General features: G+C 36.3%; 1 protein-coding gene across 8 annotated transcripts in view; it reads right to left on the bottom strand.

Moving 5' to 3' along the window:
• Positions 1-16,486, bottom strand: part of PCLO (piccolo presynaptic cytomatrix protein) — a 732,405-nt gene that overhangs the window by 64,795 nt on the left and 651,124 nt on the right. For 5 of the 8 annotated variants that reach the window (XM_077264661.1, XM_077264660.1, XM_077264664.1 and 2 more), the window contains 4 exons: positions 10,629-10,655; positions 3,986-4,079; positions 795-866; positions 168-348 (listed from right to left, as the gene is read on the bottom strand). In XM_077264661.1, coding sequence (XP_077120776.1) covers positions 168-348; positions 795-866; positions 3,986-4,079; positions 10,629-10,655 — 374 coding nt within the window. The remainder of the gene's footprint in view (positions 1-167; positions 349-794; positions 867-3,985; positions 4,080-10,628; positions 10,656-16,486) is intronic. The other 3 variants (XM_077264663.1, XM_077264666.1, XM_077264667.1) reach the window with 1 other exon arrangement.

Genomic DNA, 16,486 nt, shown 5'->3' with positions numbered 1-16,486 from the left:
TGTTCAAATTGTCCTTTAGAAATCAAAGTATAATGTAAATTGTATAATTTAAAAGTGTTATATTATGAAAGTTATTAAGTGGGCGGTTACTATAAAGACATAACTCACCAAATATATAAATGCAAAAATAGAACATTATTTAATGACTACATACGTTTTTTTATTACCTTTTGATGGATCTGGAAAGATTCCATGACTTCTGCTCTTAATGACTGATGGTTTTGGTACTTGTTGACTGCTGTGACTGGGGTGAGACTTGGCATGGTCAATACTTTCACTTTGCTCCTTCAATGGGTACCAACGTGGCATGTTATCAAGATAGGAGGCATTTGATAAATCTATTAATACCTAAAAACAAAAGAATGTCATATACTTAGCTATATTTTAGTTTCTGCAAATATTATAGGAATGGGTATTTCTATTATGTGAATACACATTCCTTTTGTATGCATACTACATATGTGAATCTTATAATATGTACCTAAAATTATAATCTTGCAAGAAGAACAAAAGCCTTTTTTAAGCACCAGAAATAGATCCATCAAAAGTTAGGAAAGTCGAGTTAACTCTATAGTCAACCCTATGGTACCTTAAGACAACCGTGCAAAGCTCCGCAGAAGTGATTTTGAGCATTGTATGGTTGCTTTGAAAACAGTATCATCCTATCTAAAGCTTCATCTCTCGCTGTTGCTGACAAATTTATGTAGGAGATGTGTCTGTTGATGAGAGTATCAATCATCAGATATTACTTTTGAATGAAGTAAACACTGAGTGATGAAGATCTGTTATCTTACCTCACCAAGAAAGTCATTGGAAGAGAATCTATCGTAATCCCACACTGTGACTTCCAATGTTTTTTTCTTCAGCTGTATCATAAATGAAAACACAAATAGTACAATTTCACACATGGTCGCAAGTAAGAAAACATTTTCACAGACTGATTATTTAGCAATCTACAGGAACCTTGAGTGCTTATTTTATAACCTTGAAAAAGCCAGGAAAAAAAAGTTATGCAAAGACAAGGATCCCCTGACTAATATATATATATATATATATATATATATATATATATATATATATATATATATATACATATACATATTTATTAAATACAAGCCAAAACATAGACATATTAAAAACACTTAAAAAGCACAAATGGCCATAATTGTGCAACGGACCACAACACTTTAGTGTTGAAGTCTAATCCACCAGTCTGTAAGATGGTACATAAGGAACCAATAAAGAATAAGCCATGGTATTATGAGTGTGAAATTCTGCCAATAAAAGTCTGGAGCATGTATTAAGAGCACTCTAAAAATATCAATTAAAGGTACTGCACAGTTATGCAGCTACAAGATCTAAAGTGAATGCAATGTTATACAATACACAGTCTAATATTCAATACAAAAATTGGTGTGCACACTGTTTATGTGACAAATTTATTATGTATGTCATATTCATATTAAATATTAGACTGTGTATTGTATAACATAGCGTTCACTTTATATTTTGTAGCGGCAAAACTGTGTAGCACCTTTGATTGATCTTTTTAGGGTGCTCTTGTGTTGTAGTATGGTGCTTTTTAAGTGTTTTTAACATGTCTTACATATCTTTATTTTGGCTTGTGTGTCATTTAATAAATAAATATATTTTAGTCAGATGATCCTTGTCTTTGCATACCTTCTTTTTCCTTGCTTCTTATACGTTTTCTATTGGGCATGTGATAAGTAGATAACATCTTAATTCATGGTAGTGCCTGAATCTGAGGTTGGTGGCTTCGGTAATACAAAGTCTGTACCGATAACACCAAGTTACTGAGACAGTTTTAGTTTGGATTTTGGGTCCAGGATTTTGGAGCAACCAAAAGAGTCTAGGTGAAAAAGGATGTTCCCATAATCCAGCCCAGGGTTTACAGGCCTAATAACAGCAGCTGGATTCATTCAGAAGAGTGAAGTTGTGCTGGAGCTGAACAGAGGTGTTTGTTTGGTGATTGGCCATTGCTGCCTGGAAAACCGAGGTGGGTAAGGCTGCTACATTTACTTTGTTCATTGTACCTAAAGAATGAACTATATATGTTATGCATTTGTACTGAAGGAAGACTGTTTTCATTTTGGAGCTATAAAGTTTATAATGGACAATAAACCTTATGCTGTTTTGATATAAAAACCCTGTGCATGTGCGTAACCAAGCGGCTACCAGAGAGCTGAAACCCTGCTCATTCTGATCGTTTCAGTCAAATAGGTGATTGTGAGTCGCTGATCAGGACCAGTCTACTGAGACCATAATGAGTAGAGAGTTAAATAAAATTAAGTTATACTGAATATTTCCCATAAACCTATATATCAATCTGCTCAGCTGCTTCTGCACTATACCATACTGTCTGCAGATTGGTCTGGTGACAGGTTCCCTTTAAATAATATTGTGATACAGTAATCATCTTATTACACTAGAATGAAGGCAGCAGCCATAACTAATTAATATGCTAAAAAAATACAATACATTTAGCACGCTTTCTGGTTTACTTCCTTTGAGTATGATGAAGCATACGTCTGCATTGCACACTTTAGTTTCTATAGATACATTTTTTTTCAACAAAGCTTTTATGTAGTTATATTTGCCTATTATGCTAAATCAATTTCTTAAAATAGGAAATTCAAATTGTGAAATGTTAAAAGATGAAAGTGTTGGTTCTTATCACATAATTAGCTGACGCATTCACACATCAAAACCACGCTAAAATGAAAATAGAAAGTGAAATAGAAACATTATAAAGATAAAGTATGACTTTAATGAATTTTTCACTTAGATATGGAGTAGAGCTAGAGTTAGTGAGTGATGTACCAGTTTGAGAGGAATAAAAAAAAGGAAATTAAAATATTTTTAGATGATGCTCTCCCCTTTAATATACAGCCTATACAAATATTGATACAAAAAGGAACAATAAAAAGAAAGGACTTTATTTCATTCCATCCTGTTGGATCCACTTCTGCATCATATACTGCATTAAGTGTAATTTTACCCTTGAGAGTGATTTTACATATGGCATATCACTGCATAATTTTGTTGCATAAAGTTTAGATTATAGTAAAATTACCCTATGATAGTTAACCTCGGGAAAATATCAGCAAATTAAACTTGGAGCACCTTTCAGCGAACACATTTTTCCACAGCGTAAATTATTTGTCTTTATTTACAGTAGATGTCAAAATGCAACTTTTCTTTCGTGTTCTTCAAAATTTCATAATGGAAATATGCAACATCTATCCAAATTTACTATACAGAAAATTAATAATTTACAGTAACAGATTTTTTTTCCTCCAAGTTTTGTATTTTTCTGCCACATTATGTTAGATTCATAACCTAATCTAAGGTTCTACTATGTCAGTGACAAATGTACAGCACTAGGATGCAACTAGGATGTCATCAGTGTGTCCAAGTTTGTCAGTGACCCATGACTCGGATCAAAAATTGACATGAGGACATTCAGTCTGAAAAAAACACAGACATGCAAACAGAGCTATAGACTATAATAGGTACACTGTATATCCATGAAAAACACAGGTACAACATGTACTGCAAGTAAAAACGGACATCTGAGGGACATCTTAGGATTAGCGGTCTGTTTACAGGTTCAATTGACAGGTTTTATTTAATAGCTCATTGACCATAATGCCTTTGAAAAGAAATAAGAAAAAAAAAATCAAAATAATAAAATAGGGTATGTTCTGAAAGAGGATGCATTGTAACATAGGGAATAGTAGGGAATAGTTTTTAGAAATACCCATCCATGTATATAATCTAAATGTTTAAAAAACACAAATTTTAGGTAGATGATAATGAAAGTTTTGTTTTGTGAATATCTCCTATTTTTCTAATGAATTAAAAAGAAAAGATATACTTAAAGATATAGCTAAAAAGTTTGAGTATGTAACAAAGATACAAACTGTACTGTAGAACAAACAATATAATATGTAACCCCACAAACCTGCTCCATGGAGATACTCTTGTAAATCACTGTTTGATTCCATTCTGGGTTTAGGCTTTTTTGCACATATTTTGTTCTTCTCTTGTATTCAGCACTAGGGCAAAAAAGAGTAACGTCATAGAATTTCAATTATGAACTCTCTTAACATTCTGACAAATGTATGATGTGATATCTCTGCTTTGTGTGACTTTTCCAACTTTATATTATATTTAAAATTTCATTTAAAAACAATGTAGCCTTATTTAATAGCATTTCTCTTCCATTGCCATTAACGATAGCTCATTATGATATACTTGTCATGGTATACCTTGTGTTAACTATATTCAAAAAATCCTTTTGCACACAAAAATAGCAAGTCAAGTATCTCGCATGGAGCCTTGACTTCCCGATTCATAGATTTACCTTGATAAAGGTCTGAATGGCTGAAACGTTGGCTTGTTTGTTTTTCTTTGAACACATGAATCATCTCTTTTGAATAAATATCATATACTTATTTGTCTTGCTATTTTGTGTGGATATAGTTAAGATGGACATCTTACTTCAGAGCACCAGAAATTGCTAACAGTTGAGCACAAACTTATTCCCTAGTATATACCTTGTGTTAAGGCATTATGGCAATTTCAGGGACACCATAGTGATTGCAAAGCTCTGATCCTGGCTGATAAACTCCTTTTATGCCAAGATAAATAGCAACTGTAGCATTTAAGGCATTTGATTAACAAGCAGACTTCCTCGACCCTCTGTGGTATCAGTGGTCTGTAATTTAATAAAGGAATACTAATGGGCTAACATGGCAGCGGGATGTCTATCAAATGCCCCTGGCTGAACCATAATCAATCACCAGGGAGTTTTAACTATCAGTTACTGTATATACTGACACTGGCAATACTTCTTTATATGACAAGGGATTATGCAAGGATAAAGCAAAACCAATGCTTTATGTACCTAGTTAAAATGCATTAGATAAAATATAAATTGGTACTAAATGTGATGTGGTATAACCAAGAATAAAGAATAAATGAGTCCTAAGGACTTAAATTTCACCACCCTTTTGTGAAGGACTGATAACTTTTGTCCTTAAAGGATAACTAAGTTCTCAATAAAAGTAAAAAAACAAACTGCAGACTAACTTTTTCTCACATTATTTTCAAGGTTCATTCACTTTCTCTGCAGTCATGGCCTTATTTCCCCCTTTACCATCTGGTGCCTCTGCTTGAAAATTTACAATTCTAACCACTGTGAGGGGCATGGAAGCCTTACCAGTACTATTCTGACAAAAGCTCATTTCCCTCACTTCCCATAATACCTTGTGTCATCTTCAGAAGAGTGCATTATGCTCCTCCAATCACCTGGAAGCTAATCTCCATGTAATGTCTAACCCCCTGTGAGGCTGACAAAGAAGGCAGATAGCAGAGGTGTCAAGTAGAGATGAGCAGATCAGGCACAATTCAAATTCACCTGTTTTTTTCCAAAGGGAAATTTGATTTGCAGTGAAAGTTAATGTTCATTTCTATGCTCTGGGATCTCTCTAGACCCCAGAGCATAATAATAATTAAACATAATATGCTAAAAAAAGAAAAAATACATTTTTAAAATTTTTTATGGCCCTTTATGGTTTAGAAAAATAGCGGACTCCATTTTGCTTAATATAGAAGTGAGTTACAAAAAAACAGCATTTTGGTGAATGTGTACGTTTGTAAAATTTCAGTAGAATTCAATCCCATTCAACGTTATTTGTTCATCTTCAGTGCCCAGTATTCTCCTGAGAAGTGGGATGCCATGCACAAATACCCTGCTATGCTAATTAAGAGGGCACATAGCAGAGGGACTTTATATTCTCCTGATACAATGGAATGTTCTCCTCGCAGCAGCTGTGGCTTGATCACTGCTATGTAAATATGTAGAAAAGGGATATCCGGCACTCCTGATAGAGTGACTCTGGTGCCAAAGTAGGGTTCCAACCCGTAATCCAATGGTAGCAATAAACCTGGCACTCAGGATAATTTGTAAGCATAAGATTTAATTGGCAATCCACAAATTAACGTTTCGATCTGTTTAGACCTTCATCAGAACTGATGTGGGAACTGTAAGAGGACAGCGCTAACAAGGGCGATCCAAATCGCTGAATCAGTCTTCTACAGCGATTTGGATCGCCCTTGTCAGTGCTGTTTCCTGACAGTTCCCCCACGACAATCAGTTATGATGAAGGTCTAAACAGATTGAAACGTTAATTTGTGGATTGCCAAATAAATCTGTTATATGTTCAAACTATCCTGGATGCCAGGTTTATTGCTATGTGAATATCTGTAGGCTAGAGAGGGGACCACGCTTCAGCTCCTGAGAGAAATGCCCCCCTACTTCCTGCAGGCATTCTCAGAAACTCTGTTACTGGAGACAGACATTGTCTAATAATGGGCAGTGAAGAACAAAGTCAGAAGTGCTATCCCTGATGTCTAGCAATTGAGGGTGTGTTTTTAGGGTTGCTTTTCAGGGCATTATCAATTAAATAAGCATATGTTATTAAAAGGGACAGTTTCATTTTAAGACTATTTGTTTCTTGATTAAAGTAGTACAGGGCACAAAAAAAGTAAAATTAAGGTTAAAGATACATTTTTTAAAAATCAACAAAAGTAAATGATTATATCAAAAGGTAAATGATTATATTCTTTTTAATTATTTTAAATTAGTTCATTAAAAAAAATGAATTTTGATACCACCAGAGTCATGACATCATATAGAATAAGGTCAAACATTTATTTATAATGCACAGCATATTGCATAAAATCCACAAAACAGATTTGCTAACCAAAAAATTTATAAAGTATCGATTAGATGTAATATGATTATAATAAATTGTACAAACTTTGCAGCATGACCTATTCCTCAAGCTTTGATTTTGCTTCCCTAAACTCTCTAAACTCAGAAACATGATCTCAGATTATTAGCACCGATGTACTCAACTTTGAGAATGAACGGATATACATTTTGAATCACAGGAGAGAATATGCTAAGGACTTGTCAAAAATACACATGTAGCAGCTGTCAATATGCCTCAACATCTAAGCTATATGCATACTATGGCCGTTCTTTATTTAAAAAAAAAAAAAAATAGTTGAATGATAATTACATGTGGGGATAAAAAAGAAAACGCATAGAAGAAGTCAAAAAAGCAAGATAATTGGTAGCGGCAAGGCCACAAAGGGGAAATTAGACACACATCATTTTAAAAAATAAAACTTAACAATACTTTCACAAGGCTTTAAAGTGAATCAATCAGAAGGATTTCACACCCAGAACTGTTTATATACGTATGGTGCTTTTTCACTCCTGCTTGAATTCTTTGTCTGAAGTAACACAGCATAGAGGTGGTCAGTCAAGCAGGAGAAGGCGGAACTCTGAGTAGAATAGAGCTGGAGTGACAAAGGCTCTAGATCTACAACCACATTTACATATCAGTTCAAACACTGATATCTCAGTATTGGAGAAATGGACTGGCCATGTAAGGGTATTGCTGGGCTTGTCTTTGAAAGAGCTAAATGTATATATATATATATATATATATATATATATATATATATATATATAAAAATAGTTTGCTCGTGAAATCCTGCTGACAGATTCTCTTGAAATAGTTTTTGCTTTAGTGGCCCTGTAGTCAAAGTTTTATCAAACTGCACAGTCTATCAAACACATCTTTATTCGACTGAAATTAATATATATAGGGTGTAATTCAAAGAATGAAAATCAAAGCTACATGCTACATTGCAGAATAAATTCTAGCATAAAAACACATTGCTTTGCTTGTATGCAATTATTCACTATTTTGCATAATAATATGTACCATATTATAGTTATTTTGACTGTGCTAGGGCAGGTTTTTAGCATGATTTAGGTAATGGTGAAAAAGTATGCTATACCCCAAATAGGAGTAAAGGGGGACACCTTTTATTAAATAAAACAGAAATGCTTCTTTCTTATCTTTTAATTTTTTATTAGTAGGAAAGTGTACTCAAGATAAAATTATGTAGTGAATGACAAAGATGAAGACTTTCCCTCATATATACTATAACTAACTGTGGAATCCAGTTTTACTATTAAAACCACCATGCAATATACTGTACTTAAAGGGGTTCTCTATTTTTATCAAAATAAAGTGTTTTCTTAATAAATAAATGCAGCTAAATATTGCTTAGATATTATATCGATACAGTTTCTTTAATGTATAGTTGTCCATAAGTGTGTGTAATTAGGTGTAAGAACATTCAGCTTTATAGGTCTCACAGGGTCTCTTGAGAACAAATACTTTCTATTACTAAATGATTTAATTGACAAGGTAAATTAGTAATCAATTGTTCATTGACCAATGTTGAATTAAGGTTAGAAGGTATGATAGGACATGGATAAAAACTCTTCTTGCATGGGTGAAGGACCACGTAAAGAGGTGCTGGCAGCTCTCCTGACATGTTGACAGGAAACACTTCCTTTCCTCATTTAATCCTGGAAAACTCTCTCTTTGATCCCTGCATTGTGCCATTCCTCTCTAACTACTCCATGGAATATATGAACAAATCATAGGGAATATGTCACCTAAACCTCCCAAAAAATATTTCTGGAGATGGATAATGTTTATTTCTTTATTTCAATTGCAGAAAACATGAATAATTACATATTAAATGTTCATATTTTCCACAGTTTACCACTAGCAAGAGCAGCTATTTACCTTTGCCAAGAAAAACAATGGTAATGAACTATAGCATTGCAATTGCTGCAAAGATGGGCTGGCATTGCTCCCACTGGTGTGAAGTCACGCTTCCCCTCCCATTTTGGGTGTGTACCTAAAGTTTAAAATTACAGTGCATCACAAATTTGATGGTGAATGCAGTGAGATTCACATATTGATGAGATCTTGTGCTCTGTATAATCTGTGGACCGCCAACTGAAAGCTGGATTTACTCACTGTCACAGCCCATAGATTGTGCATAGCACACAATCAGATCATTGCCACCAATCCATCTACAGGGCTAATGTATAATAAATCCCTCTGTGCACCAGTCAAAACCTGTATATACTGAAGCCTATGCTCTAAATATAGCTTCTACTTACAAGTTCTGGCCAAAAGAGGTTGAATGCAGCTCAGTGCATGGAGTTGGGCCAAAATAAAAATATCGATAGGTGCCCTTTTTGATGTGAACTGCGCATGCCAAAGTCCTAGTGATAAACCTCACCTCTATGACTTATATACGGTAATAGCTCCAAAAAACAATACTTTGGATTTATTTGATTTTGTATATTATTAAGGCTACTTTCACACTAGCGTCGTGCACTGCACGTCGCTATGCGTCGTTTTGCAGAAAAAACGCATCCTGCAAAAGTGCTTGCAGGATGCGTTTTTTCGTCATAGACTTTTATTAGCGACGCAGTGCGACGCATTGCCACACGTCGAAACCGTCGTGTTGCGTCGGACCGTCGCCACCAAAAAACGTTGCTTGTAACGTTTTTTGGTGCGTCGCCTGCAGCATTTCCGGCCGCGCATACTCCGCCCCCCCTCCCCACACCTCACAATGGGGCAGTGGATGCGTTGGAAAACTGCATCCGCTGCCCCCGTTGTGCGGCGCATTCACAGCTAGCGTCGGTGCGCTGCAACATCGCATAGCGACGTGCAGTGCACGACGCTAGTGTGAAAGTAGCCTAAGTCATACTCGGAGATATATAGTTATATGTATAAAGCCTGCCATACAGATTAGATGGATTGACCAATTGTTCAGCCGAACGATTCTGTGTTCTCTATGAAAGAGTTGCTGTCAGATAGGCGGTGGCTTATTTCCATGAGACAATATGATTGGCAGTCTGACATCGGACATGCCAGATCAATATTTCTCTGGACAACAAATTGTCTGAAGCTCACATACAAATTAGACTGTTGGGTGAATCTGTCAATATTGTGGTTTTAGATGACGTTAGTCTAATTTGTATGGGGGCTTCAGCGCAGGTTTACACCACCTAACTTGCGGCATCAAACTTGTTTGCTGATCGGCAGCAGTCGAAAAACATGTTTAGACAGGCAGACTGCATTTTCTATTATCAGTTATATATAATTCTGTGTGCATGGACTGACATTATTTTTGTCAGCACATGTTTACACAGGACAATGTGCTGAAGAACAAAGATTTTTAAATTGCTCAAAAATGATTTCACCTGATAAACGAGCATTTTTCTCATCCGTCAGTTGCCTGGCAGCCTGTTTACCCTGCTTGATTGGGTAATGAGAGTTTCTAGGATTGCTAGTCCATGATAATAGACCAATGTAAATCCAGCTTAAGGGTTAGTCAAGTTACTATAGATGTACATAGGAGGAACTCATAATACATAAACCCAAATCTTACAGCCGTCCTGTTAAATGTAAAAAAAATTGGGCAATGTTTTAACATAAACTAATACAATGTTTTAACATTGTAAACTAATAACATATTCCACTTAGTTTACAATGGCCAAAATGGAGAACCCCTTTAATCCTAAAATGTCTACAAATAAAGATTTGTAATACATTTTGTGAAATTTGTCAAGCAGTGTTGATTTATGTGTGTTTTTTTTCATGCAATGTAATATAATTCTGTTTTCGATAAAAAATAAAGTTAGACTCTACCTGGCATTCTGGACAACCATTACTTGACTGTAAGGACCCAGTGAAGGGAAATGACATAAAGATGAGAAAGCATAGGAAGCAAGCAAAGATAAAGATACAAGTGAAAGACATAAGACACATAAAAAGGTAAACAGAATTCCTTTCACTCCTGTTATGGCCTGAAACGTATTGCTTAGGAACATGACGTAGACATAGCTAGATATACACCGTGGGAACATACTGTGCCCAAGATTTAGGAAACATTGACAAAATTAAAAAAAATAAAGAAAAACATGCTGGTATATAGCCTCAGAGTTGCAAATTGGATGACATTTTCATTTTATTGTTTGAATAATGGATATAAGGCTCATCTTCAGTAGTAGCAAAATTATAATATGTCATATCGTTATTTCTGATCCGGCCTCTGAGACTCCCAAACTTCTCTAGAACAAGGGTACTTAAGCACAGAGCAGCTCTGATCCACTGATATCTCTTTATGAGAGCTAAGATGGCCCAAAAACAAATGCAAGTCCATTAGTGGGTTTAGCTCTCCGAGGAAGAGTCACAGGCCCTGTGGCTAGTTTCATTCTAGCATACAGATCAGGTCTCAGAATCTTGTACCCTACTAATGATACCTTGTCTTTATGACATATTAGAGATTTTCTGTAGCTTCAGATAGCCCTTAAATAACACATTTACAAGCCTCTAAATTTGTGTAGCTAGAATACAAATACATTTGCAGTCCTGAGGCTTTATCACATTTAGGGAAAGACATCTTTAAGAAGGCTGAAAAAAGACAAAAATTATATTATGAGTACTATAGCTCTCTCTGGATATTTCTGTTGTGTTATATGCACGTGATATGCATATATAGCCAAGACTTGAATACACTTTAAGTGATTTCAGTATGCTCTAGAAGTTTTGAGTTCACCCCAATATATATATATATATATATATATATATATATATATATATATATATATATATATATATATATATATTCCCCAATCGATTGCAAATAATGATTATAAGCAAAATTAGCAATGAAACAAGAACCATTTAACTAGTTTAATGCAACTAAATATGACAAGTGGTTTCTTCATATTCAAAACAAGAATGCTACTTTTAACACTATTGCAGTCAATCTGACATTCTGCAAATGTGATGCCTGGCCAGACACCAATCTGCCCGGATTCCTGAGGAATCTTAATTCACTGCTCATGGGCAGTGGTCTCCAGTTTACTAATATTCTTAGGTCTCATGTTGCAACATCTCTCTTCAAATCCTACCATAGATTTTCAATGAAGTTCAATTCAGGCCACTCCAGTTTCTTTGAGGACTTCTGAAACCAAGCCAAGGTGATCTTTCATAGTATACCTGGGATCCTTAAAGCTGACTTTTGTTGCACTTTTGGGTCAGTAGAGGTGTACGTCTTGGAGTTTGAACATGAAGTATGCTCCTTACTGTACAAGTTGAAAAATCAGTGCCTGTTGCCACCAAATCTTGTTGTGAGTGTATTCACTTGAGGGTTTTTGATTGCCGATTTACACAAGAAAATCCCATGGCAGACAATATGATCAGTAATACCAAAAATTCCCCATTGAATGTCACCTGCTTAACCCAGCAGGAAGTACGGCGGCATCTAAAAATCATTAAAATTGACAAATCTTCGGGCCTGGATGGGATACACCCCCGAGTACTGCAGAAATTAAGTACAGTCATTGATAGACCATTATTTTTAATCTTTAACCCCTTCATGACCTTGGGATTTTCCATTTTTCCGTGTTCGTTTTTCGCTCTCCTCCTTCCCGGAGCCATGACTTTATTATTTTTCCGTCAATATGGCCATGTGAGGGCTTATTTTTTGCAGGACGAGATTTACTTTTGAATGAAATCATTGGTTTTACCATGTCGTGTACTGGAAAACAGGAAAAAAATTCCAAGTGCGAGGAAATTGCAAAAAAAAGTGCAACGCCACACATGTTTTTTGTTTGGCTTTTTTGCTAGGTTCACTAAATGCTAAAACTAACCTGCATTTTGATTCTCCAGGTCATTACGAGTTCATAGACACCAAACATGCTTAGGTTCTTTTTTATCTAATTGGTGAAAAAAAATTCCAAGCTTTGCTAAAAAAAAAAAAAAAAAAATTGCGCCATTTTCCGATACCCATACTCCATTTTTCGTGATCTGGGGTCGGGTGAGGGCTTATTTTTTGCGTGCCGATCTGACGTTTTTAATTATACCACTTTTGTGCAGATATGTTCCTTTGATCGCACGTTATTGCATTTTAATGCAATGTCGCGGCGAACAAAAAAACGTAATTCTGGCGTTTCAAATTTTTTTCTCGCTACACCATTTAGCGATCAGGTTAATCCTTTTTTTATTGATAGATCGAGCGATTCTGAATGCCGCGATACTAAATATGTGCAGGTTTGATTTTTTTATTGTTTTATTTTGAATGGGGCGAAAGGGGGGTGATTTAAACTTTTATATTTTTTTATTTTTTTCACATTTTTTTTACTTTTTTTTCTATTTTTGCCATGCTTCAATAGCCTCCATGGGAGGCTAGAAGCTGGCACAACTCGATTGGCTCAGCTACATAGCAGCGATCATCAGATCGCTGCTATGTAGCTGAATTGCAGGCTTGCTATGAGCGCCGACCACAGGGTGGCGCTTACAGCAGGCCGGCATCAATAACCATAGAGGTCTCAAGGACCTCTATGGCTACTATCCTGATGCATCGCTGACCCCCGATCATGTGACGGAGGTCGGCGATGCGCTCATTTCCGGCCCGATGGCCGGAAGCGCCGGTTAAATGCCGCTGTCAGCGTTTGACAGCAGCATTTAACTAGTTAATAGCGGCGGGTGGATCACGATTCCACCCGTCGCTATTGCGGGCACATGTCAGCAGTTCAAAACAGCTGACATGTCCCGGCTTTGATGCAGGCTCACCGCCAGAGCCCGCATCAAAGTGGGGGTTCTGACCTCGGACGTACTTTCCCGTCCGAGGTCAGAAAGGGGTTTAAAGACTCCATAATAACAGGGTCTGTACCACAGGACTGGTGTATAGCAAATGTCGTGCCAATATTCAAAAAGGGGACAAAAACTGAACTCGGAAATTATAGGCAAGTAAGCTTAACCTCTACTGTGGGTAAAATCCTGGAGGGCATTCTAAGGGATGCTATGCTGGAGTATCTGAAGAGGAATAACCTCATGACCCAATATGAGCATGGGTTTACTAGGGACCGTTCCTGTCAGACTAATCTGATCAATTTCTATGAAGAGGTAAGTTCCGGAGTGGACCAAGGGAACCCAGTGGACGTAGTGTACAAAGGCAAATAAAATAATGGGATGCATTAAAAGAGGCATAGATGCTCATGAGGACATAACATAATTTTATCTCTATACAAGTCACTAGTGCGACCACACTTAGAATACTGTGTACAGTTCTGGTCTCCGGTGTATGAGAAAGACATATCTGAACTGGAGCGGGTGCAGAGAAGAGCGACCAAGGTTATTAGAGGACTGGGGGGTCTGCAATACCAAGATAGGTTACACTTGGGGCTGTTTAGTTTGGAAAAATGAAGACTAAGGGATGATGTTATTTTAATGTATAAATATATGAGGGGACAGTACAAAGACCTTTCTGATGATCTTTTTAATCATAGACCTCAGACAGGGACAAGGGGGCATCCTCTATGTCTGGAGGAAAGAAGGTTTAAGCATAATAACAGATGCAGATTATTTACTGTAAGAGCAGTGAGACTATGGCACTCTCTGCCATATGATGTTTTAATGAGTGATTCATTAATAAATTTAAGAGGGGACTGGATACCTTTTTAGAAAAGTATAATGTTACAGGTTATATATACTAGATTCCTTGATAGGGTGTTGATCCAGGGAACTAGTCTGATTGCCGTATGTGGAGTCGGGGTTGTAACGGAGTACCACCCCACCCTGATTTCATAGACCATACTTCATTAACATTTCCTACCCTGCTTCTAGTGGGGGTCATTGTGTTCATTTGCTGCTCTCTGCAGGGGGCTTCTCAGACTGGCTGGGACAGTGGGACTGGACATTTGGAGCCTCTTTTGTACTTTCAGCTCCAGGTAACAAATGTTTGAGGGTGGGTGTGAGCCCCTCCACCCATCCAAGGGGCTGATCACTAGAGGGTGGAACAATAAGCCCATTGATATACTATCATTCTTCTGGGACCTGTGTGGTGTGAGGAGCTAGGATCTGCTGCTGGTGCCTGTCTATGAACTAGTGTTTTGTTTTCCCTGGAGTCGGATTATCGGGTGTTGCCCTGGATTTGTTATTTTGTTGAAGCCTTATTGTAAGTTGAAGAACCTGATCACTGTTTGCCGGAATATTCTCTCAGTTGCAATAAAGGTCTCTTGGATTATTCATCGGTCTGCTGTCCCTCCTTGCTCTGTCGCACACCCCATCACAGGGAAGGAATTTTTTTGCTTAATGTGGAGCTTACTCTTTGCCACATGGGTTTTTTTTTGCCTTTCTCTGGATCAACATTTTAAGGCATGTTAGGTTAGGCTATGGGTTGAACTAGATGGAATTAAAGTCTTCCTTCAACCTTAATAACTATGCACTACATATGTACTATGTACTGACCTCCTCAGGAATCTGGTGGCAGTCGGTGATAGCTTCCTTATTCTGTCATGTTCAACTAGTGTAGCCAATGTTGATTTACTTTGAAATTAGCAGTCATGCATCCTGTTATATCTCTAGAATCATCCAATATCATTATATATTTTTGTAACATTATTCCTTGTCTTAACTTTTTAGACTGCTTTTTTGACTTTGATATTCTGGTATCTCACACAATCTTAGTCAGACTTTCCGGGTGCCTCACATACCGTTAGTCACTGAGTGTGCTCTATGACTAAGAGCAAGTAAGATGCTTGAATTGAATTAAAGTTTTCCTTTACCATAATGTGGAAGTTTGAATGGCTTTCACAAAAAATATCTGGATTTTTAATGCAGGAAATGTGCTGTGTTTTCTATTTTGCATATATTACACACTTGTTTTATTAGTTGCATTGAATTATCGTATTTCAATAGTTCTTGTTTCATTGGTCAGTACATTTTTGCTAATAAAATAATTTTCCAAGTTAGGATTGAGAATTTTGATGGCAACTGTACAATGAAAATACATAATTATTTATTAACAAGAAGTGGAATATTGTAATTTGGGTTTTTAAGAAATGAAATGTTAGTTGTAAATTGTGCAAAAATTCCATGCCTTTACCTAATTCCTACCTAGTACACTATTGTGCCACATACATAAATGTAGCATCTAATATTTGTCCAATGTATAAAACCTTACCAGTGAGTCTAAGGGTGAACGTTTCCCCTTGTTGAGAGTGCTAAGTCAGTGTAAGGAGAGTTATAGGCCACGCAATGCTCTTCCGGGAATTTAAATATGCTAATAGCCTCTTAAGAAAGGAAGAGGACAGTGACTTTTAGCAATCCTAAATATCAATATCGACCTATATGTTTTAGGAAAAGAAGCCAAACCAGAAAGTCCTTTTTACTTCTTATCCTAAGTCAAGGGCAAGGTCCTTTTGAAGGGACAATATTGACTTTTAGATTGCTACTTCCAATAGGCTAAATACTAAATAATTAACTAAGAATTCCGTTTTCTAAATAACTATATAATGTACTTTTTAATATTTTTTAACTATTTCATAGAAAATGTTGTAATATATGTATTATAGAAACAGATGGTCAGCTCCAATACAATTTCACATAAATGTACTATTTAGCCCTGTGCTGCTTGATATCTCAGTTTGAATTGATAATCACAGTTAAACGCTCTATATCTATGAAATGTTTATTCAGCAGAACTAAAAATTACATTC

This window comes from Ranitomeya variabilis, chromosome 5, assembly GCF_051348905.1.
Source record: "Ranitomeya variabilis isolate aRanVar5 chromosome 5, aRanVar5.hap1, whole genome shotgun sequence".
NCBI classification, from domain to species: domain Eukaryota; kingdom Metazoa; phylum Chordata; class Amphibia; order Anura; family Dendrobatidae; genus Ranitomeya; species Ranitomeya variabilis.
Note: the sequence above shows the minus strand (reverse complement) of the source record. Positions and strands in the feature narration are given on the sequence as shown.